Source organism: Cannabis sativa, chromosome 1 (genome assembly GCF_029168945.1).
Source record: "Cannabis sativa cultivar Pink pepper isolate KNU-18-1 chromosome 1, ASM2916894v1, whole genome shotgun sequence".
Classification (NCBI taxonomy): Eukaryota; Viridiplantae; Streptophyta; class Magnoliopsida; order Rosales; family Cannabaceae; genus Cannabis; species Cannabis sativa.
The window spans coordinates 40,493,331-40,518,120 of record NC_083601.1 but is presented as its reverse complement, the minus strand read 5'-3'; the positions used below and the strand labels follow the sequence as shown (position 1 = coordinate 40,518,120).

Here is a 24,790-nt window from a genome sequence, read left to right as displayed (position 1 = left end):
GACTCTTCTCCAAGAGATTAATGAGAGTTAGCTAAGCCGGCATCTTAATTAATTAGTCAACGTACGCGCCCTTATTACTTGTTAGAATAGTTAAAACTTTTAATAATTTTTATAATAATGGGTTCCCTCACGACTATGTCTCCATGTTACTAATAATTAATCAATAGTTAATTATTCAGTGTTTTTTAATAAAATATATAAAGAAAATCATGGCATTATGCTCCAAATTCCAATATTTAGCTGAGCTATACAAATGGAAAATTTTGACCATGGACGGAGAGAGTCTATATATATATACACTTGAAACTTACCTAATAAACTAAGTCTAAACGGAGTGAATATTTATGGAAGACTTAATGGCCAAATAAGTTCACACACTGCAGATTTCTTATAAAAGATGGAAGAAAAAGGAAATGTAGCTTGTCTCGTGTTGAAGAATTATATATAAGATCGAGATGGGTGTTAGATAGAGTCTCACACATTGACAATTTGACATAGTGTGGTGTGGACTGCCATATATAATGCATAATATGGAGACTTATTTGGTTTTGGTCAGTGAAGTTCGCTGATCAAAAATAATTTACTAAGAAATTAACATAAAATATGTGTGGGCCGGGTCTATATATTAAATTGACAATATATTGCGAGAGATTACTTTTAAAGGTGTGTAATATACATTTTTAATATATGATATGAAATTTATGTAGTTCGAGTGCATAATGATCATTATGAATCTGATTTTGAACTACATCACTCACCCCAAAGTTTTTATTAAAAATTTTACAATCTAAAATTTTTATTTTATAATAAATGCATTTTTAAAGTTCTAAAATTATAAAAATATATTTTTTTAACAAAAAGTAAAAAAAAAATAAAAAATTAGTAAATCAACTTCACCACAATTATAAATAATTTATTAAACAATCAAAAATTATCTCTTACAAGTATAATACAACTATAATAAATTATGACAAAAAATAGTTTATTATTTTTATTGAAGTACATTCTTTTGTAAATAAAAAAGTTCAAAATCATTAAAATAAAAAGAATTCCGTGTTAACATATTTTTTGTAATTTTTGAAGGGAAATTTGGTTTTTTATACTTACATATATCTAATATTTTATCCTTAAATTAATCCATATCACCATTAAAAATATATAGCCACTTTATCTAAAACCCAAAAATACCCCTCTCATAACTCAACTTCATCTCTCTCGCATTTCAGCACATACATCGGACCCGTCGGACCCTACATTTTTGTATTTTTGATAGTAGAAATTACATGAATTTGAATAGTGTTTCAAATCTTCATTGTTAAAAAAAAATGTATCATCATACTCGAGAATTTAATTAATTTATTAGTTTTTTTTTTTTTGTCTGGTAAATTATTTCATTAATTTGTTGGCTATAGAAATTAGAAAAGTTAGAAAGAAAATTAGAAATTAATTAATTTTAAAAAATCTAGAGAACAAGTGGCAACTCATATTGCTCTTTGTATACTGATCATGTGGGTGGTTTGTCTTAGTGTTATGACTTTGGGTATATTGCTTCGATAATCCTCGTGGGGTCCCTCCTTTTCTACACACACAGATTAATTTCTTTATTAATTATATACGAAGGGAAGGGGGTGGGTGGAGTCTAAGCTCAAAGCCGTCGCTAATGACACAACCCTAAGTTGACCTCACCCTACGCCAACCACATTTAATATTTTGGAGTAATATATTATATCGAGATGCAAAATCTTTCATTTTTAGTTTTTTTTTTTCCTTAACCAATTAAAATAATTCCTATCATCCTTTAGTTTAGATAATTTTAATATCTGCAGCATGTTTATATTATTTGGTAGCAATTAACATATATGTGAATTATAATTCTTTTAGAATTCGTTTGGAACGTCGTATTAGGTCGTATTGTATTGTAGTATATTGTATTATATTTAATTGGATTACGTATCATATTTTTATATAATACTATGTTAAACTTTTATTTATACTAAAACATTATATATTTAAGTGTCCATAAAAGTTAATATCACATATAGTTTTACATAAAAATATTATATAAAATACAATTCAATATAATACAATATAATACAATACGACCTAATACGACGTTCCAAACGAACCCTTATGAAATATATATGTGAATATGGTTTCATTTTCTAGACAACATATTTTTTTGGTTATTTTAATCACAATTCTTTAGTATATATGTATATTTTATATTTGTTCAGATTACCAATACGCAATAAATGAAAGAGTATAATGCGCGCGAGATGGTTCGGCCAAAATTCAACATATTATTTTTCTTTCTAAATATAATATACTGATTGATTGTATTATATTTTTAGTGACATTTTGTTATCTTAGAACTAACTTTGGTTTCCAAAAAAAAAATCAAAAATAAATAATAAATAAAAAGACCAACATATTAACTTTTTTTAGAAAAGTTTAGGGCCTAATTAACTTTATTTTTTCAATACTATATATATTGTAAAAGTTATACATTTTAACTCATTTTAGTGATATATTTTAGTTCTGAAAATACTTAAATTAATGATAAGCTACCATTTTAAACTTATTGAAAATGAAAAGCCTTAGAAAAAAACGTATTCACCAAATGAAAAATACACATTATTGTTTGTTATATTATTGGGGGGTTAATTTAATTATTTCAACGTTTAAAAGAAAAAGCAGCCTATAATCGATCGATGTAAATATATTCATATAATATTCCTAGTATATATATTAAACCTAATTTTTGGTGTATGCATGCATGGGGATATCCATGTGGCTCAAAAGTCAAGAGTCAATAAATGGTAGGCTTGCCGCCAATAATGAGCAAGTAATAATATATAACAACCAGGTGTGGAAATTAGTGATCAATTAATTATGATAATATTCCTTTTATCAAACGTTTTAATTAGTTTTTTCATTATTATTATTATTTTATATTCAAGGGATGAAAAAGACAAGGCGCCGCCACACTAACAACACTTCTAATAAGTTGTACGTCTACTAATTAATACATCATCACCAAATCTATGTACCTTTGGAAATTTCGAATACTTCAAGTGGATTAGTAACATCGTGAATAATATTAAATTATATTAATTTATCCTTTACTGAATGAATGTGTAGAAACCAAAGAAGGCTAATTTACCCTGATAAAAATCTATACATGGTCTCGACTAATGAGCAATATTTTCAAAATTCAAACAAAGTATATTAATCGTCTTTTTGTAGCATTATATATATTTGTAGTAGGTTTCGGGCACTGACTAGAATCATATGAGTGATTAATATTTTTTATAATAATATTTATTATATTAAAATATATATATTCAACGAGATATTAAACTATTATGATGCATTAATTAAGTGGCTATTAATTGAACACTATGGATGTCTTTTTAGCTAGCAATTCTCTCTCTTTTTTTATAGGTGGTGTTTATACAAAGTATTTCTTAGCAATTTTCTATTGTCTCTATATATTTTATATAATATGAGCAAGACTAATGAAGTAGTGTTATAGCTTATAAGGCCAACTTCAATGGCCCTCAACTGTTGCCGAAAGAATTTAGTGGGCTACCGGCCAATATGAGATGAGAAAAGAAACATATAAATAGTGTGTTCTTTATACATTGTGCCCTGTCTTTTTTAATTAAATAAATAAATAAATAACTTCTGATTGGCTAAAATTTTAAAAGTTAGTGCGCTAGCTAGAGAAGATAATTGTTGTTGTCGAGCTTGACAAAAAGCTTATGAGAGAATACCACTGGATGAAACGAAATACCAGAGGCTGCCGGAGAACCAGACATGGCCGGAGTTGAAGCAAAGGAAGTCGCCATTATGAAAAACAATCAAGAAAACGAAAGTATCGAAGTGCGGAAGCGAAAAAAGAAAGCTGCTCTGATACCATCTTAGATACAGAGAGAGAAAATGAGAAATGAATGAATTGAATCTTGTATTGATTATTGTGGAGCTGTTAGCTCACTATATGTACTAAAGATAAGTTAGTTAACATAACTAACTAACAGAATATATACATGGGAAAAAAACTGACAAACTATATACAATTGTAACTAACTAATGACATCACTAACATTAGTCAAGTGGGCCAATTGAGCAACAAAAACTATTAACCACATTGGAGATGGCTTAATGTGTCATTCATTCAGAACAGAACTAATATAGGATTTGGTCATTGAAACCTTTTTGTCAAATTTTTAGTCTTCTAATTTTTGTTAAATGGAGAAGAATGTGACCAATGTAGTTGACTTATTATAACTTACAAGTAGTCATATTGGTCTAAATAGTAATACTGAGAAGACCCTTCTCAACTTTGGTTCATCAGTTTACACTATATCCTTAATTTATGAAAATTAATGTCAAAGGACAACCGCTGTAGTAACAAGAAAACAACACTAAAGCTTTGAGTCCAATTTTGACAACTTTGGAGTTAAGACCCAAGACTTAAGTGGCCCAGAAGCCACTAATTTCGTGTTCGTACACCAATGTCACTACACCCCAAAACCTTACCTAATCCTCCCCCCCCCCCCCCCCCCCAAAAAAAAAAAAAAAACTAGATATCTATATTCTATACATGTGATGAGCCAAAGCTTAGGTTGCAATTTTGGGAAGTATTATTAAATTGGACAGATATGATTGAATAATTTTTATCATGTTAACCTAATTAATCCCCTAGTATAAAATAATTAACATAATAACCTAAATTTACAATAATTATTTCTCATCTCCATTTATTTCAATGGTTATAATTTTGTTTGCTCATTTTTTAATTCCAATCCAATCTTATCCAACTAACAAATCCCATGCATTCCAAACTTAGTTTTGAAGTTTTTTGAACATTTTCTCAACTGTTTGAACGGGCCGAGGATAAAAAAAGACGGATGCATGATCTATCACTTTCAACATAGAGAATTTTCCATCTAAGGAATTCCATATAATGTATATATTTCTACATCTCTATATGTACGGACAGATATAAGATCTATGATGATTGCCACTTCTTCACACAAACATGAGCCCAAGCTATGCTTTTTATATCCTATAAAGGTCGCTATACGTTGTTGAATTTTTCAAAATATTTACTCCATCCACATGGCAAAGTTTAGTTTATTTATGATGTGATCAAACCAATCACAGTGTCCAAATATCAAGAACAATTAATCGATCAAAGTCTATGACAGATTTAACAAAAGCTTAGTGCAAAAGATTGTAAGTAAAAACAGTAAAAGAAACTGAATTAAACAAGAGAAAATGAAATCAAGATTCAGCCATTAAGGAACTTTCCATTAAACATGTATGCAAAGAATACAATGTACATCAATTGGTGATTCAAACTAGAGAATGAGTGAGAGGAAATTGAACTCAAACTGAGCACACCAGAAACTGGTTTCTTAATACCAGTCCTAAATCACCTCACAGCCTCTCTCTCTGTCTCTCTCTATTGTTTCTGTAAATTGGAATGTGAACCACACATAGCTAGGAGTTAGTTGAGTCTATTTATAGACAAACCAACATAACTAACATAACTATAAAACCGGTAAGGTAGTTAGGAAAGTCCTAAAAGTATTCAGCTAAGGCTAAGTTTATAGGCCACTTTACAACAATTCCACCTTGGCTTAGAAACTTAGACTTAGAGAACAAGAGCAGGAAGGGCTGAACATTTAAGGGAAGTTGGAAACTCATCCAATTTCCTTGATGTTGACCAAGTTCAAGTACAAAGGTTCTAAACTTGGCTCTGAAAGTGACACATTTTGTAAAAATGTCTGCAGGGTTGTGGTCAGTGCAGATTTTCTTCACTAGAACCTCTCCATTGGCAATGATTTCTCTGATAAAGTGAAGTTTGATGTCGATATGCTTTGATCTATCATGGAACATGGGATTTTTCATTAAGTGCAAAGCACTTTGGTTGTCACAATGGACAGTCATGTCCTCAGAGTTAAACCCGAGTTCTTTTGATAGACCTTTTAGCCACAAAGGTTTCTTTTATTCGCCTCGCTTGCAAACATGTACCTGGGCTTCGTGGATGACATGTGGCCTACAACTTTTCTGTGTTGGACTTCCGCCCTAATGCATCCACCTAAAGCTGTGAAGACATAACCTGTCAATGATCTCCTTGTGTCAATGCATCCAGCATAATCAGAGTCGACAAATCCTTCAACCTCACATTCACTTTTCTCTGTAGATTTGTAGATCAAACCCATGTTCAGAGATCCTTTAACATACCTCATGACCCATTTTACTGCATCCCAAAGGCAGCATTTCCGTGGTCGCAACAAAACGACTTACTATGCTCATGGCATAGGCCAAGTCGCCTTTCAGGCATACCATGGCATACATCAAGCATCCTACACAAGCTTTGCATAAGGTATGCCATCCATGCTTCTTCTCTCTTCCTCATTGGGGGTGCCTCGCTCCTTAGTGAGCTTAAAATGTTCGAGCCAATGGTGTCATCACAGTGCTTGGCTTCATTCATGTTGAACTTTAAAAGAACTTTCTTCAAGTATCCCCGCCGTGTCGCATGATGAAACCAGGTCTCTTTCTCTTGATTTCGATTCCTAGAATCTTCTTGGCTTCTCCCATATCCTTCATCTCAAATTCACCTTTGAGTTGGCACTTTAGCTCTCTGATTTTGTGTTTATCCTTGCCTACTATTAGCATGTCATCAACATACAATAGAAGGTAGGTTTCTTTGTCAAAATAAACACATGGATCATATTTGCTCTTGGTGAATTTTATCCTTGACATGAACTTGTCAAATCTGATATTCCATTGTCTGTGTGCTTCGTTTTAGGCCATAGAGGGATTTGTGTAGCAAGCATACCCGGTTAGGATTACCATTGTCAAATCCTCAAAGTTGCTTCATGTAAATTCTTCTCATCCAAAGAGCCATGTAAGAAAGTCGTCCTCACATCCATTTGATCTATTTCCTTGATTCGAGTGTACAAATTTTGCCATAATGGCTCTAATGGAAGCTTTGTTTCACCACAAAAAGTGCAAATATATCATTGAAATCGACACCCTCTCTCCGAGTGAATCCCTTTGCCACAAGCCTTGCCTTGTATCTTACCGAATTTTCATTAACTCCCTCTTTCCGTCTAAATGTACCACTTGCTATCGATCAATCTGCTCGTGGTCCGTTCCACAAATGTACCATGTTTTGTTTCGATCAATGATACTTTTTCTTCATTGATTGCCCTCAAATCCGTTGTTCCCCGTTTTTGCATTTCAGCGTCTCCTTGTATGTAGTGGGTTCGTAGTTTTCGAGTTCATCGGCAACAGCTTAGTGCAAATGCAGAGAAATCTCGCATAACCAAGTCTTGAAGAGGTCCGATGTCTCTTCTTTCCTCGTCTCCGGCCAAGAGATAGTCATCAAGATCTCCTTCGTGTTTCATGAGATTGTTCTTCAAGCTCTTGGAGCTTGATTCTCATTTGCTTCGAGTCTTTGTCCGTGGGCAACAGGTGACCGATCCACCTCAAGATCGACTCTTCGCAATATGGCTCTTCTGTCTCAGTGTTGGATTTGGTAATGGTTTCATGGCCATTTCTTCTTCTCTCGAATGTGACATCTCTGTTGATGATACACTTTTGAACCCCGATTCAAGACACCAAAGTTTGTATCCCTTAACCCCTTCGTGATATCCCAAGAACATACATTTCACTCGCCTAGGCTTCAGCTTTGTCTTCATTACATGAGCATAGGCAAGGCACCCAAAAACCTTTAACATGGTCATAGGTTTCGAGCTTCTCCACCACTTTTTCTTGTGGTGTCATGAAATTGATACCGTTGGAGTGGACATCTATTTATTAGATAGCATGCCGTGTTCAAGGCTTCACCCTAATTTCCTTTCTAAACCACTCTCCTTTAAGCATGCATCTAACTCTTTCAAGCAATGTCCTATTCATCCTCCCTCTCGCTGTGCCATTTTGTGAGGAGTTGTCTCTAACTCGTCAAGTGCCCTCGGCTATCCCTTCTTTGCTGCAACTCCTTGAACCGGCTCGAGCAAGACTCCCATCCATTATCCGTTCTAATCTTCTCGAGTTTCTTACCGGCTGTTCTCGAGGAGTTTTCTCCAATTGACAAATGTGTTGAAAGCCTCATCTTTGGTTTTCAAGAGATAAACCCACACCTTCGAGTAATCATCAATGATACTCATGAAATAGTAAGCACCACCAAGTGTAGGAATTTTGAAGGGCCCCAAAGATCTGAGGTGCACATATGCCAACTGCTCTTTGTCAGTGTGCTTTGCACGGGTGTGAACTTGCTCCGCAGCTTTTGCCATATATGCACTCCTCACAAATCCATTTTGCATGACACCTTCCCTTTGAGAATTCCTGCTTCTTCAATTCCATCAAGCCTCTTTCACTCACATGTCCCGCCCTCAAATGCCACATTCTTGTCAAGTCATCATCACCGTACCGTAACATTTGAAGCTAGGCCAAGAATCGATTTTCCATTAAGAAAATACAATCCATTTCTATATATTCCTTTCATTACGTAGTGGAACCTTTAATTACACTAAGTGAGTTTTCATCAATTTTGATTTTGCATCCTTTCGAGGCTAAACACCAATAGACAAGAGATTTCTCTCGAGTTCGGTGAACATACCCGACATCGTTGATGATTCTTTCGAGCACCATCATTCATCAAAGATCACAATAGATCCAAATTCCTTTGAATCGTGCATGCCTTGTTGTCACCCAATAAAAACAAGACTTCGTTTTCTTCTCAAGATCGTTGCACATTTCTTCACAAGGACACATGTGAAAAGAACAACCGTAATCGAGTATCCATTCTTGTCCAATCCGTGCTCGACACCACCGTAACACCACTCGAGTCATAACCATCAAAGAACATCACCTTGTCCCTTTTCTTTGTTCTTTTCTTTCTTCAATTTGTTCTTCAAAGCAAGGCATTCATCCCCGAAATGTCCTTCTTTCTTCGCAATAGAAACACTTCTTGTCGTCAGCTTGTTTTCGAACCTCGTCTTTGCTTTCCGGTTCCCTCGATCACCACCATGTTTCGTAGTTCTCGTGTCCTTTCTTGTCATGTCTTCCTTTGACAAATGTACCTTCTCCATTGTGCTCTGTCTTGTCATCTGATTTGCTTTGAATTTCTTTAGAATTCAAGGCAAATTTTCACTTCGTACATAGTAGCAGTATCTTTGCCATAAAGGATTGTATCAACAAAGTGTTCATACAATTTTGGCAAAGAACTCGCAGGATTATGGCTTGATCCTCTTCATCTAGCCTTCACACCAATATTGTTCAAGTCAAGAACAATCTTGTTAAAGTCATCTGTGTGTCTTCTAAGCTCCTTGCCATCTTCCATCCTCAGGTGTACGCTTTTCTTCAAGTACAACTGTTTGGCGTGACTTCTTCATGTAGCATCGTAGCAAGCTTTTCCTACACCATGGCTTTCTCCTCATCTGCAACTTCTCTTAGTACTTCATCTCCAAGACTGAGAAGAATTACAGAATGTGCCTTGGTCTCGATTTCTTGTTTCTTCCTCACATCTTCAATTGCTTTCAATGCATCCACATTAATGGCTTCTGCAATGCCTTGATGTACTAGCAAGGCCCTCATCTTGATTCTCCAAAGACTGAAGTCATTAGCTCCTGTGAACTTGTCAACCTCGTACTTAGTTGATGCCATTTCTTGATTTCAATCTTGTTGCAGTCAGACTTTAATCAAACACTTCTTGATCTCCTCGATTGAACCTCAGCTCTGATACCATTTGATGTGATCAAACCAATCACAGTGTCCAAATATCAAGAACAATTAATCGATCAAAGTCTATGACAGATTTAACAAAAGCTTAGTGCAAAAGATTGTAAGTAAAAACAGTAAAAGAAACTGAATTAAACAAGAGAAAATGAAATCAAGATTCAGCCATTAAGGAACTTTCCATTAAACATGTATGCAAAGAATACAATGTACATCAATTGGTGATTCAAACTAGAGAATGAGTGAGAGGAAATTGAACTCAAACTGAGCACACCAGAAACTGGTTTCTTAATACCAGTCCTAAATCACCTCACAGCCTCTCTCTCTGTCTCTCTCTATTGTTTCTGTAAATTGGAATGTGAACCACACATAGCTAGGAGTTAGTTGAGTCTATTTATAGACAAACCAACATAACTAACATAACTATAAAACCGGTAAGGTAGTTAGGAAAGTCCTAAAAGTATTCAGCTAAGGCTAAGTTTATAGGCCACTTTACAACAATTTATATAGATAAAAAGAATTTCTCAAATCGCCAGAGACTATACTAATGTCCCCCATTGCATAATAATGAAATAGTTGTACTATTTACATATATCTAATGGGCCGACAAAATGAACATAGAAAAGAATCCGTGTTCAAACAAAACAGAAGAGAAACCCATGTATCCTTTTTCTTTATTAATTGTAATTGAAGCTTTGATCAATAATTCTCTGTATTAGCTAAGCTAAGACTTGACATAGCAAAAGCTTGACAACCCATTCCCTTAATTCTAAAGGTTAAGAGTGGGACACTGTTCACCAAAAGTTTATGCCTTAAAACCATTTTGATTCTCTCTTTTGATTTTTATTAAACCAGCAAAATTAATTAAAGTAAATTAGCTAGAAAAGCAAAACCTCTTCATTGTCATATTTCTTATAATGTCCCCAACCTCCTTAACATGCCATCATTGCTAATGCTTCCTTACACTTTTTCCACTCTTTTCTTCCTTTTTCCATAATATATCGAATCCAATACCAACCATGTAAGCTTAATTATATAAAGACTGAGTTGATGAGCTTGGCCACTCACTCAAAATGGCGCCAGCTAATAATTCCCCTGAATCTTTAGCGGCCGATAACCATATCAACTTCCGAGCACCGCCGCCGTCTCCGATCCACTCCGGCCGTCGATCATCCGTTACGAACGATGCTGTTCTCACTAATTTTCTCGAGCACTCGCTCCGCGTTCCGGACCTTATATTGCCGGACAAGATTTTCCCCAAGCAGAGGTGCGTCCAAGCTCCTCCGATCATCGATTTCGAATCTCTCGTTTCCGATGAATGTGACACCGTTTCGAGGATCGTCGAATTAGTAGCCGATTTTGGCTACTTTCAGGTGGTGAATCACGGAATTTCCAGCGAGTTCGTTAGGTCGGTGCAGGCCGATGCCGCCGGGATTTTTGCGGTTCCGACGGAGAAGAGAACGTCGGTGACGAGGTCTCCGGAGATGCCGTATGGGTTTGAGGAAGTTCATGGGGAAGAGAGTGAGAATGAGAGTGAAAGTGATTTCAGTGAAGAGTTTGTTTGGAGTACGGATGAAGGTTTGAAGCTGCTTATGGAGGGAATTCGGCCAAGTGGATATTCCAAATTTTGGTAAATAAATATTTTATTTATCAAATAATTAACAGTGTTAAGCAACTTAATTTTAGTTGAATGTATTATAAACATTGATATAATTATTTTGTGTGTGACTGTGACTGACAGCAAAAGAATGGAAATCCTATTATCCAAAATTTCAATGGTTGCGGAGAAAGTATTTTCAATAATAATTACCAAGAATCCTCAAAGAAAAAATTTGATGTTTGGGATTGGGAATGATATTGTTTGGCAAGGGCACGAAATTACAGGAACACTTTGTTGTCTTTATAAAAATAGTCAAAGCTATGGTAATGATGATAGTAGTGCTGAGTCTGTGAGGCATGAAGTTATTAGAATGCTTCTAAGGAGAAATGACCATTCTCATGCTCTTACTTTGCATTTTTGTGGTGGCACTTCCGAGTTTCACGTCTACTCCAAGAAAGGATGGCTTTCTTTCATTCCTCACAAAGATGCTTTAGTCATCACAATTGGAGATCAATTACAGGTAAAATCTCTTATTTTTCTTTCCTATGCCTACATTATACTATTTTACAAGATTATTAGTTCAAATTCAATTTTAGTTTCATAAACAAGCTGTTAAGCCATTCTTGTTTAGCAATAATAAAACTTTGGTATAGCTAGAAGAAACTTCTTTTCACTGTGGATATATAATATTTTGGAACGACTCAGTTTTTGTTTGAGTAATTAAGTGCACATATAATTACAAACAGCACGTGCTAATGACTAAAATCGTCTTGATTGCCTAGTTAACAATAATTACCAACACTTCATGAGGAAAGTTAAAAAGGACTCTTTACATTTCTGAAACCACAGATGCAATTATGGTAATAAGTTATCCTTAAATTTGTACCCGGAATCATGATTCCATTACCTTTTTTATAGTTGATGCCACCTATGTAGAATGCTGGCTAAGCTTCCCAGTAGAAAATGATGACACTTTTGCACTAATATAATTATGTTATGTAACATGCCAACAGGAAACTCATTACCTTGTCTTGCTTTTCCTTTTTTCTTATTTTCTCTTATTGCAGACTTGGAGTGGTGGACAGTATAAGCATGTAATTGGAAGGCCAATCTTTAAAGAAGAGAAAGAAGATTATATCTCAATGGCTTTCCTGTACTCTCCTCCCACAATCACCTCAAACTTGAGATCAACCACGGTCGACGAGAAGACTATTTCTCTTAATCAACAACTCATAGTGGCTATTGCTCTAACTATTGTTTATCAAATCTTAGCTTACATTTACAAATTTATTTTATGAACTTATTCATAATCTTAATCAAACTGTTGGATCTGTCGAAATCAACGAAATTTGACATGTGTACATATTTACACATTGAGGTTGTTCATGGACTCGTACGTTTTATTATATTTAAAGAAATAGATGAATTGTTCTAGTGGTATAGGTTACGACGTGATTATGGTCAAACTCAAATTGGGCTTCACTATTCTTGCTTTTAAGTCATCTCGAACGGAAAAAACTAGGGAGAAAGAAACTAAAAGATACTCTATTGAAACTTGAAAGAAAGAAAACTACAAATCATGAGTTCACATTAAACTGCCCGTACCGTACTGCTTACCGTACTGCACCCCTAAAAAAAATACGATTTGAAATTTCTTACGATGCGATCGCAATTTAAATATTTTCCCTAAACGGTGTAGTGCAGTGCGGTTTGTGATTTTGAATTGTTAATATACAATTCAAACCGCACCGCACATTACAAAAATTCAATATTTATATTTATTTAGATCTGAATGTTCAACTCAAAACCCACTAATTATTATATTGTTAAAACTTATTTTTTTTATATATATATTTATTTTTAAATTTTATGGTATTTTTAACAAATGTTGCTGAAACTTTGTTGTTTTTGTAGTAATTTAATTATTTAGTAATAGTCTAAACCGCAAAAACTGCCGCAAAAACTGCACCGCACTGCATTATTTTTAACGAGACAATTTCTGTGATTTTTTAGTTTAGCGGTACAGATGCATTTTAGAAAATTAAAAAAACTGCAAGCACAAGTTAATTTAAAAAAAATAGTAAAAACCGCACCACTAACACCCTAGTTGACATTGTACCTTCTCAAACAGATAGATCTGCATGTTATCCAATTGTGTTTATCCACAACAAATTCATTGTACACTACAGTACATCAGTCCACTAACACTTTCTCTGATCTAGTTTTCTTTCTTCTACTTATCATGTCTGTTTTTAATAATTTTCTTTGTTTCTTTTTACCTAAGGAAATTTATTTCATAAGAGGGTCAATACAGCCTTTGCAGGGGCTATATATACACACAACATTCCTAGTAAAGGATCTCGTGAGCTACGATTAATAATTGAGAAAATGAACAGCACAATTTCCACACAACATGACACAAACAAATGGGTCTATTTTACTGAAAGCACCTATACCTTAATTACAATTAATTAATTAAAGCTTGAGTCATCAAAATTGCTCTGTGGAGGGTATGGTATCGTTGAGATCCCAAACCCGGACTGAATAAACTAGTCAAGAAACGCCACGAGGAGCACATCTGCTGCTACGGTGTTATGGGGCACACTAAATAAATAAATATAGTATTGACAGTTTAAGAAACTGTTCGCCCATAACACACAGAAGCAATATAAAGATTCTTTGCCCACTTTTCCTGCAAGACGCATAAGAAAGAATACTTCAGTCCAACAAATCAAAGAAAATAACAAAACTAAACTACTATGCAAGGATACCCAATTCACCTTGACGTGTGCACTAGGAAAAGCAGAGGTGCGCAGAGTCTCTTGCGTTTCATCTTGAGGCTTCTTCTTTGGTATGCTAAGAACTAAAGCAGCTTGATCCCATGTCGCAGCTGTTGAAGTGATACGATATCCATAGTCCCAGCGACGATGAATGCCTTCACTTGGGTAAAGAAAATCCAGTTCCACCACCTGAATATAAACAATTTTAAGGACAAAATATATCAGAAGATACCCTTATGATCCGTAAGACACTGGTCAGGGGGCACTTTCAAAATCAAATAGATTACCTGGTCAGAAAATCCTGCACCGCGCGACATAACAACTCCCCATCTACTCCCAGCAGTGGCCATTGATGTCACATAGAATCCCTCCCTCCATTTTTTGTTAATCCATTTGAAAGGGAAAGTGTCACTGACCTTGTAAGACTGCTGCAAATATGGCGTACCTGAATTTAAGAGTACATTTAAGTAAAACTTCCATTGATTGTGAGTGTACTTTGCCTAGAAAATCTAAAATTAGAAATATGATTTAAACCTTTCGACATAACTACAAGGGAGCTCCCGTTATTAGCTCCAGCTATTGCAGTTATATAGAAGTTCTTGTCCCACTGCTCCATTATCCATTCCTGCATACAACTAAACATTTGAGTTTGCCAATCGATACAAATGCCAGATAAATACATGCCCACGTGGAAGTTAAAAATAGGCAAAAGTTTTAACTGTAGCAGAGTAATATACTCTAAAAGTGAGAAACATATTGAGCACGTTAAAACTAAAGCAACATTCTAAACCTTGTGAAGAAAACAGGGTGATAGTTCATAAACTTGTGCAGTGAATCCAGTGCCTGCATCCATAATTAGAGCCCATAGATTTTGAGAAGAGGCCACGCAACTGATATACAAACCATCATCGTTTCCTTTCTCAATATGCTGAGAAAGTCTTGCATCAGCAACGTTATAATGGTACCTAAAACAGCAAGAAAACAAAACCTTACACCATAACCTTACTGATAAGATTCCAATATTATTTATATTTTCTGCTCTTTAAAGAATATAAAGTCAAAGTCTGAAAGTATTAATGAAGATAATAATCATTGACAGCACAAATGAAAAAACACAATCAAAACTAATACGAAACAAAAGTGGGAACTTGTGCAATAAATATAATCTGAAGAATGAAGCTAAAACATAAACAAAATGTGACTGAAGGACAAAATATACCTCTGTTTCATTGGCCGGCGAGCATTGTAGACACTAATCCATTGTGTTGCTGGCATGCCCATTCTAATCTTCTTCTTCGGTTGTTCATCTTCTTCTTCCTCGTCAATAATTAGCCGTGACCTCTTCTGACCAACTAGATTGATAAGCTACACAAGATGCAGAGTCCTAGTTAGATGCGCTAAACATTAGCAGATAGGTCAATGGTAACTCAATTACAGGTACAAAATAGATTTAACACCTTCTGTGCACCCTCAGTGTTAATTGGGCGAATATCAGGATTGGGACCAATAATACCATCAAAAAGGGATATGTATTTCGCATAATTGGGTTCTTCATCAAACTTTAAATTAACCACATATTCAACAAACTGTCGAAAGGGTTGTGGGCAGAAGCAACATAAATTCTCTGGAGATGTTGCCATCTTCTTCTTGCAAACAAGGAACCCTTTATTATCTCCCTGGAAAATATCATCATGTTAAAAATATATAACTATCAGCCATGAACATCTTCTAAAGTTTCAACAAATAACCAACCTGGTATCCTTGCCAAGGCAGTCTGCCTCGGATAAGAAAAACAAGTGTATAGGCAAGAGATTCAAGATCATCTCTCCTGCTACAAGTTCTCCCTAAATGGGCGTGCACACTAGCATAACGAACTGTTCCTCTGTTAAGCAAGAACAATTATAAAATTAATATAAAGGGGGAAAAAAAGGTTAGGCACAAGCAGCATAATAACTCATATAGCTAACCAAAACCATAGTCAGTGTTTGTACCTGAATATGTCTGGTCTTTGGTCATAGTCAACGTGGCGACCAGTTGTACTATCTCGCCATCTAGTTGCTGATAAACCCAAACAAATTTATAGAACAAAAGTTGAGAATAAACATATACAAAGTTTAGTATTAATAAAAAAAAGTCGTTTGAAAACTGTACCCAATCCAAGATCAACTAAGAATAGCTTTTTCTCGTCAGGAGTCCCTGGAGGACCAAGAAGGAAATTCTCTGGTTTGACATCGCCATGCACATACCTGCAAAATGTATGACTTAACTTTTATAAACATGCTTTAATAAGCTTTGGAGGAATCAAAACTGCTTCTTTAACTTTTATAAACATGCTTTAATAAGCTTTGGAGGAATCAAAACTGCTTCTAGATAAACACACATCATAAAATGACAAGCAAAGAACCTCAAAGTCCACAATAATCTTCATCAAAACAGCAGCTTAAATGTTCTAAATTTCAAAGTGAGTCATTGCTACATCTTCAAATAAAACACACTTATAAATCTCTCTATTAGTAGTAACTAGTAAGTATGGTCTAAACATCTCCAAGTAAAAACCCTTCTAAAACTATATACAAAACTACCAAAATGTTAAAACAAATTCCATGAACAAACCCTCTAAATTTTAAATCTAATAAATTTGTAAGAAAAAAGAGAGGGGGAGAGACAGGATTTTAAGAAAATAGTAAAGGCTGTGAACATCTTGCAAGGGAAGAATCTTACCCTCGAGAATGCATCTTCTCCAATATTGATATTGCTTCAATTGCAATGCATGCAACCATTTCAATGGACATTCTAAATGTAACAAGAGGGGAGAAATGTTAATAAAAAAAGAAAGGAAGAAAGTAAGAACAAGCAAGCAAACCATGTACTTGTCACTAAACATTTATATATTCAAATAAACTCACGTGTGAGAGTTATTATTCCATACATCCCACAAGCTTGGCCCCAGTATATCCATAACCTGTGAGCATAATTAGACATTAAATAAGCGAGAGAACACCGTAGCCATTACATATTAGGCAAAGGACACACATACCATGATATAGTAGTCACCATGCCGGCCCTTGTAGTGTACTCTAGGTACGCCATGACTGCCACCAAGAGTGCTGTACAAGCAACAACAATACTCATTAGTGTACCTATTATTAATGGAGAGCTAACTGACAAGAGAGAAAAGCTTAAACTCACTTGTAAACTTGCCACTCGTAGGGTGGCCCATAGTTGCATCCTTTACTAGTTCTATGCTCAAATTTTAAGGCCACCTAAGACAATTATACCATACAAAGTACATACATATAGGAGAGTCAAAACAATAAGTCAAGCAAGAAGACAAACTCAATAAAAATAATAGCTCAAAGTGAGGCTATATACCTCTACAGCTCCAGGGCCAGTATTTTTATCACTACCGATTACAGGAGAAAGACGCCGACCAACATAAACTTGTCCAAATCCTCCCTTGCCTAATTTTCTTTCTACTTTGTACAAAGGGGAACCACCAACTTGAACCTGCCGGAAATAAATAAATTACTGCTTAATGTAACCCCATGTATCTAAAATACCAATTTATAATATTCAAACCGTTTCAAGCAATCAAAAGATTCTCGATTGACTATGTAACTCATAATTTGGCAGAAATTCAGCCATGAGCCTGTGATATTAGAGACTACAACAACGATACTGTGTTATGAGTATGATCTATTGATAAAATAAGGGTGACAAGTGAACCATTAAAAGAGTTGGGTTACTTAAAAACAGCGTTAGTAATAATATAACATTATGCGTTTATTAATATAATTTTTTTCAATCATCCTATTTATGTTTTTTTTTTCTCCCTGCCCCTTCATATCAATCTTAACTTGATTTCTTGCCTAAGACTCCAAATCATCTGAAAATCAATGATATCTCCGTCTGTCAAAACTAAACATTATTCTTCCAATTTGAGAAGGTGGGTTATGATTATCTGCATTGTCAACAAGCAATTCAAAATAATAGTATTGCCATCCTTCGGTTTAACATCTCTACCAAAACCTAACTAACTGTGTATTTAGATAAATGTTCAAGTGTGAATTAGTCGGAGGGTTTAAAAGTTATTTAAATTATACTAGTTTAACAATCTCATGACGTTTTGAGTGAAAAATAATCAGTAAAAGAAACACATTTAATCAGAAGAAGAAACCAAACCTTCTCAGGAAGCGGTGCAGTGCTACCCTCGTCGTCACCGACTTGAACCTTGTCGTTACTCCGAGCCCCACTATCTTCATCCATCTTCTTCTCCCCTACCTCCTCCTTCTCCGCTCCAGCGGCTTCAACCCCAACCCTTTCCTTTTCTAGTCCCCTATACTCCTCCTCTTTAGCCTCAGCCGGTGAAGCACCTACGTTCTCATCACCGAACTGATGTCCTTGCGATTTCTCTAGTTGCTTACTATTATCGTTCTTCGGCACCACAGCCGCTGCCGCCGCTCGCCGTCGCCGCCTTGTTCTCGTGGCAATCGCCTCCACAGCCTCAATCGGACTCGACTGTTGCTTCGTTGCTGCCCGGCCCCTGCGCGCTCCACTACGCAGTACCGGCATCGTTCATCCTTCGATTTTCATCCTCCTCCGGAAGAAGAAAACGACCCAACCAACTTCCAAGAAAAAATCAGAAGAGCACACGTCAAATATATAGTCCAAAACCTCCAAATCTCTCACAAAATCCCCCAAAGCCTCACCTCCGATTTCGACAAAGAATGTCCCAGGACAACGATGTCGATCTCAGTACGGAAATCAATGCTCCAAAACCTCGAAATTTCCCTTCCAGAGGCGAAAAATAACGACTACAAAGCGGATTGATTGAGATCGTAGCGACAATCTAGGGTTTCGTTATGGATCAGAAAAGATGGAATCGGAGAAGAACAACAAAGGGCTTCTTCTACGTACTTGCAGATAGAAAAAAAGAATAGTTTATTAATTAATTAAAAAAAACGAAAAGGCTTTTATAGAGTCAATTAATCTGGGATATAAATCAACGGTTGAGATTGAGTTCTGAAGAAAAACTCAGGAAGGATTGAGTATTTTCGGAATACAGATGCCTCAGTGCTGTTACTCCTGTACCGTACAAGTGAGATTGTGATATTCTGTGAGATGGTGTACAGTTGGATCAACCACACAAGTCCAATTTCAGCCGTTTGATTAAAATATTTTCTTCATCTTTTATATCATTTTCAATATATTAGAGTTAATATTATCTAATTATTATTTTAAATTTATTTATAAAAATATATATCTAACTAATTTTATTAAATAATAAATAATTAAATAAATTTAGATATGTCAATATATTTTGTTAACGTATGATTTAAATTTATTATAAAGTAAAATTAATTAATTGAATTAAGGTATAATTTAATTTTAAATTAAGATATTTTGTTATAAAAAAATAATTATTTAATTTTGTTAATACTTTTAAATAATTATATATCTAAATCATATTTTAATAAATAAATTAAATTTAGATATTTAAAACTTATTATTGTCAAAAAAAAAAGTAATTTATTGATTCAACCGTATTAGTTTTAACTGTTAACTTTAACAAAAACATAAACAAAAATCGTTAAATCAACAATTTATGTTAGATAGTCACATTTAATATAAGAGATATATACTAAGTTAATATTATATACTTAATTACATTCTTAATTTTTATTTTGGTTACATGTATTTTTATTTGTATAATTAGTTTTTCTTCTTTTATATTATTGAATAATCAATAATATTTTTTATTAAAACAATTTAATTTAAGTACTATTTATAAAAAAAAAATATATATATAATAATAAAATTTATTAATTAATTATAATTTTAACTTAATTGTAATACTTTTATTTATTTTTTATAAATATCATACATGTTTTCTAAAAAAAATAACAATAAAAAGATATTTTTTTAAATATCACAATAATGAATATATAATTTTTAAAAAATATTTAGATTGGGTAAAAAAAATGATAATAGAAAATATTTTTTAGATATGTGCAATGAGTTTAAATTTAAATAGCAAAGTTAAAAAAATAAAAAAATAGACACATTTAATATAAGATAAAAGATAAAAGAGATATGTGTAGTTAATTAAATTTGATTTTTTTTTCTAAAAGAAAAAAGAACAACATTTTCTCTTTTATAGCCACGTTTAATATAACATAGATATTTTTATAAATCTAATTATTTAAACACTCAAAATTAACAGTAATAATAGGTTGAGAAACTTCATAGACTTTGTGCTAAATTTTAGTGGAGTGATGATAAAGAGAATAGGAAAATGCAATATTGTACATGGGATCGTTTGTGTTGGCATAAAAGAGATGGTGGCTTTGGCTTTTGTGATCTTTTTATTTTTAATAAAGTTTTGCTAACCAAGCAAGCTTGGCGTATATATTCGATTTTGGAGTCTGTTGCAGCTCGAGTTATGAAAAGTATTTAATTTCCAATTGGAAACTTTCTTTCTACTGAAAAATCAAACACGTGACTCATTCTTTTTGAAGAGCATTTTATTGGTAAAGAGTTTTTTTAGAAGGTGGTTGTTGGCTTATTGGTGATGGTTTTAGTGTAAGCATTAAGAATCATTTTTGGATTCCAAAAGTGTCAATTGTTCTTTCAAAAATTTTTCGGTCCAACAATTTAATTTCAATGGTTAGTGATCTTAAATTAGTTAATGGTGATTGGAATAAAGGTATTGTTGACTTTTTGTTCTCGGTGGATGAAGCCGCTCAAATTTTAAGCATCCTTCGTTCGAATCAACAACGAGACCATCTCATTTGGTACTATAGTTCTTCATGTGAGTATACTGTGAAGAGCAGTTATTGGAATATCATACGACTTTTAAGATTGGGTCAAAATGATTCTTCTTTGGGTTCTTCATCTTGGTAGAAATATTTTTGGAGCCTTACTATCCCTCCTAAGGTGAAAGTTTTTATTTGGAAAGCATGTTTATTTTGGTTTCTTATCAATTCGAATCTTGTTACTCATAAAGTTTCTAATCCTCATACTTGTCATGTTTGTGGCATGGAAAATGAGACATCTTTTCCTGCGCCTTGGGATTGTTCTAGTCTTGGTCTCGTTGTTAAGTTGGTGGATTTTGTTCTAACTTCTTCATCTCTCCCTTAGGCTAACCTTCAGTATTTTCTTCGTGAACATGAATTTATTCTTTACAAAGATGAGATGGAGAGGCTCTGGTGCTTATTTGGTGTATTTGATATCATCGAAACCATTAGATTCATAATCATGAGCTACTAGATGTGGAAGGAGTGTTGGGCTGGGTGATTTCTTTTGCTTGTAATTACTAGGAAGCTCATTCAAGGAATGGTGGAACTATTGTTGTTTCGATCTTGGCTGTCTGTTCGATAGTCTAGCCACCTGAGCCCCCGTGGGCTCCTTTGCTAAAAGGGTGTTCAAACTCAACATAGATGCATGGTTGCGAGTCTCCGATTGTCATCTAGGCATGAGGCGGTCATTCAAGATCATGTTGGTCGTTGAGTTGCTTCGTCGGCCTTGTCGGTATTCGAATTACTTTCTCCAAATGTGGTTGAGCAATGACTTTTGGTGAGTCCCTAGTTGTGTTCTCGTCTTGACTATCGTAATTTGAAGTAGAGACAGACTGCAAAGTTGTTACACAAAGCTTTTGAACAAAAAAAAAAAGGTCTTGTATGGAAAATTATAGTTCTCTTTTGCAAGATATTTATATGGTCTGTAAGAATTTTAATATTTTTAAGATTTTGTTTTGTAATTATTCAACAATTTTTATTGTTCATAACCTTGTTAAGGTGTCTCTCTTGCTTATTTTAGTAGGGAACGGATATACTTGAGTTTGTGTAAGTTACGGACTATTTTAACAGTGACCTAATGATAATTTATATTCATTCAAAAAACAATAATAATTATAAAAAAAAAAAAAACAAATTTAGAAGGGATATCCCATTCTAACTAACAAAATTATTAGGCTAATTAGATTTTTTTAATTTTTTTTTTTTTTTACATGGATTGGTTCAATTAAAAATTTGCAACCCAATACTTATATAAGATTGATAAAAATAAATTATATTTTAACATAACCAACCAATATACACTTTAATAAGGGGATAATAAAAATCTAAGAGCATGTTTGGTATTGTTTTCTGTTTTTTGTTTTCAAAAAATTGTTTTTAGAAATGAGAACGAAAAATAGTTTTCGAAGTTTTTAAAAACAAGTCATGTTTGGTTAGTGTTTTTTAAAAATAATAATGGCCAAAAGTGAATTGGTTTTTAAAACAAAAAACAACATTTTGTTGTTTTTAAAATTCTTGTTTTTTGTAACTTTATTTTCTAAAAACCGTTTTCAAAAAACAAGGCCAAACAAGCCAAATTGTTTACAAAAAACAATTTTCTGTTTTTAAAAACAAAAAACAGTTTTTTAGTTATAATGTCAAACATGCACTAAAACTCCTCGTATAGTGATAATAATCTTCATGAAACTAATTCTATTATCAATAACAATAATAAAATGGTCTTGTAAACACCATTATCGAAAACAGAATTAAACTTAAAAATTATTTTAAATAACCACTATTTCTAAACAAAAAAGAAATAAAAAAATTGATAAACAAATAAACTTTGAAAGTAAATACTTAAATGTTATGTTGAAAATGTTTCTTAAGTGAAAACCGTAGCCCGTCTAGCTCAGTTGGTAGAGCGCAAGGCTCTTAACCTTGTGGTCGTGGGTTCGAGCCCCACGGTGGGCGTTTTCTGTTCTTCTTCTTATGAATATAAAAAAACGATTTTTTTTTACAGCTTTATCGTTTACAAATATAATTAATGTAGATATATAATAATATTATTAAAGCTATATAAGGTTTTGCTTTAAATAAAAGAATTATTTTATTAACTATAGTTAATAAATCAGTGCTTTTTATTTTTTGAAAATGTAATAAAGCAGTACTTTTTATTCATCAATAAAATAACATCATAAAATAAATCCATAAATAATTTTAATTACATTAATAAGTACAATATATACATACATATCCAAATTAAAATAATTAAAAAGTACATAATATATTGGTAGATTTTGAGTTTTCTTAGGTAATATATTTAGAAATAGTTTATATATAATAAATAGTTATTAATCAATTTGAATATTTGATTTGAATTATCAAATAACTGTATAATACCTCAACCGGGTTAAAACAATCCCAAAAATTAGTGAAATTTGGTTTCTATGTGTTTTTCTTATGCCATATTAAAAAAAAATGTTTTTTTTTGCAATATTTTAAAAGATATGAAATTTCCAATTTGTTTAAATTTGCGTGGGTCTCTTTTTCCGTTATAAATGCAGCTTTAAGAAAATAATTAAATAAGCTATACTTAAATAGTTTAATCAAGTTTTATTATGAGAAACTCTTAGGCTATATTTAGTAAGAAATTAATTAGGACGAATTAATTAAGAAGGATGGACAAAGACAAACCATTCCCTCCTCTTCTCCTCTCCACCAAAAAAAAGTAAAAAAAGAAAGTTTGAAGTCCACGAGGAGAGTCACACGAAGTAACAATTGATCGATAACACAAGTAAAGAAACTACTTAATATCCAAAATAAGAAACAGTGTAAAAATATCAGCTGTAGTTCCTATGTTTTGAATTATATCAATATAGTTTTATCTTTTTTTTTTTTTTTTTTTTTTTTGAAGTGTAGTTTTATCTTTCTTTAGAATAACATATTATGCATTTTAAGGGTTGTGATGCAACCAACGGATATAAAATCGTAATAGTAATTGTGTAAAATGTATCCTAGATTCGTATTTTTGAAAAGAATATCTGGCTGGTCATATTTTTCTGTAACAAAATAGCAACCATTAGGTACTTATGAAATAATGTCATATCTTTTAAAAGTTGGGAAATTTACATTGTATACTAACTTTTATCATTTTTTTACAAAAATATTGTCTGACAGTATTTTTTACTTTTTTTACTGTGTTTTTTTATAAGTTTCATACTGCAGTATGCTGTGTTAAGTTTTCACTGGTGTTCTACTGGTGTTTTATAAAAATATAGTATTTTTGAAAAAAAATTCCGTGTGACAGTATTTTTATAAAAGTTAACTCAAATTCCAATATTTTGTAAGTTTCCCAAAAAATATTCTTAATGAAGCTCAAATGGAACAGACCCAACTTCCAACCATTTTCCACACATGGGCTCTACTTTGTGCGTCGTCCTGAAACTAATTAGGAACCACTTAAACTTATCATTCGGCCATGTAAAAAACTGTTATTGAGTTTGGGAATCATGGGTTGCTAATAAAAGCAGTAAATTAAATTTAGTATAAATTGCACGCTATACTTTTTTTATATTGTCTTCTTTTATTTTTATCTTCCTTTTTTAAAATCTATCATTTTTACCTCTTTTTTTAAACATTGTACCAATTTTGACCCTATCACTTCAAGATACTCTCGATGTGACTCTCTTAAGTCAGGATATTTTTAGTACAATACATGTTTCAATTAAATATAAAATTAAAAGTAAATTTGATTAATTGATCAATAAAAGTGGTATTTTTCAACATACCCCTTAAATTTAATTTGTGGAGTTCATTTTCCTTGAACTATATTCTTTTTTTGTTAACTATCACAATATCTACTGAAATCATATAAA

General features: G+C 33.2%; 2 protein-coding genes and 1 non-coding gene across 3 annotated transcripts; 2 read left to right on the top strand and 1 right to left on the bottom strand.

Annotated features, from left to right (window-relative positions):
* The first annotated feature begins 10,437 nt into the window (after positions 1-10,437).
* Positions 10,438-12,796, top strand: LOC115703588 (S-norcoclaurine synthase 1). The gene is made up of 3 exons (XM_030630814.2): positions 10,438-11,386; positions 11,498-11,876; positions 12,424-12,796. The coding sequence occupies exons 1-3, from the start codon at positions 10,830-10,832 to the stop codon at positions 12,652-12,654; spliced, it is 1,167 nt and encodes a 388-aa protein (XP_030486674.2). The 5' UTR covers positions 10,438-10,829; the 3' UTR covers positions 12,655-12,796.
* Positions 12,797-13,700: 904 nt separating this feature from the next.
* On the bottom strand, positions 13,701-19,107 carry LOC115707520 (casein kinase 1-like protein HD16). Its single transcript, XM_030635521.2, has 17 exons — positions 18,846-19,107; positions 18,319-18,761; positions 17,509-17,643; positions 17,326-17,399; positions 17,174-17,243; positions 17,043-17,098; positions 16,858-16,929; positions 16,288-16,382; positions 16,128-16,194; positions 15,889-16,018; positions 15,594-15,812; positions 15,356-15,501; positions 14,927-15,101; positions 14,671-14,761; positions 14,424-14,581; positions 14,137-14,325; positions 13,701-14,048 (listed from the first exon to the last, which is right to left on the bottom strand). Exons 2-17 carry the CDS (start codon positions 18,706-18,708, stop codon positions 13,989-13,991), a joined length of 2,127 nt encoding a protein of 708 aa, XP_030491381.2. The 5' UTR covers positions 18,709-18,761; positions 18,846-19,107; the 3' UTR covers positions 13,701-13,988.
* Positions 19,108-22,813: 3,706 nt separating this feature from the next.
* TRNAK-CUU (transfer RNA lysine (anticodon CUU)) lies at positions 22,814-22,886 on the top strand. Its single transcript has one exon. It is a non-coding gene; the product is annotated as a tRNA-Lys (tRNA).
* The last annotated feature ends 1,904 nt before the right edge of the window (positions 22,887-24,790 follow it).

Excerpts from the sequence above, each read along its gene's own strand:
- LOC115703588 (XM_030630814.2), top strand. The coding sequence starts at position 10,830 with ATGGCGCCAGCTAATAATTCCCCTGAATCTTTAGCGGCCGATAACCAT. Across the intron at positions 11,387-11,497 it reads AGTGGATATTCCAAATTTTG|CAAAAGAATGGAAATCCTAT; the intron begins GTAAATAAATAT and ends TGTGACTGACAG. Across the intron at positions 11,877-12,423 it reads CAATTGGAGATCAATTACAG|ACTTGGAGTGGTGGACAGTA; the intron begins GTAAAATCTCTT and ends CTCTTATTGCAG.
- LOC115707520 (XM_030635521.2), bottom strand. The coding sequence starts at position 18,708 with ATGCCGGTACTGCGTAGTGGAGCGCGCAGGGGCCGGGCAGCAACGAAG. Across the intron at positions 17,244-17,325 it reads TACGAGTGGCAAGTTTACAA|CACTCTTGGTGGCAGTCATG; the intron begins GTGAGTTTAAGC and ends TTGCTTGTACAG. Across the intron at positions 14,049-14,136 it reads TTCCTAGTGCACACGTCAAG|GAAAAGTGGGCAAAGAATCT; the intron begins GTGAATTGGGTA and ends TGCGTCTTGCAG.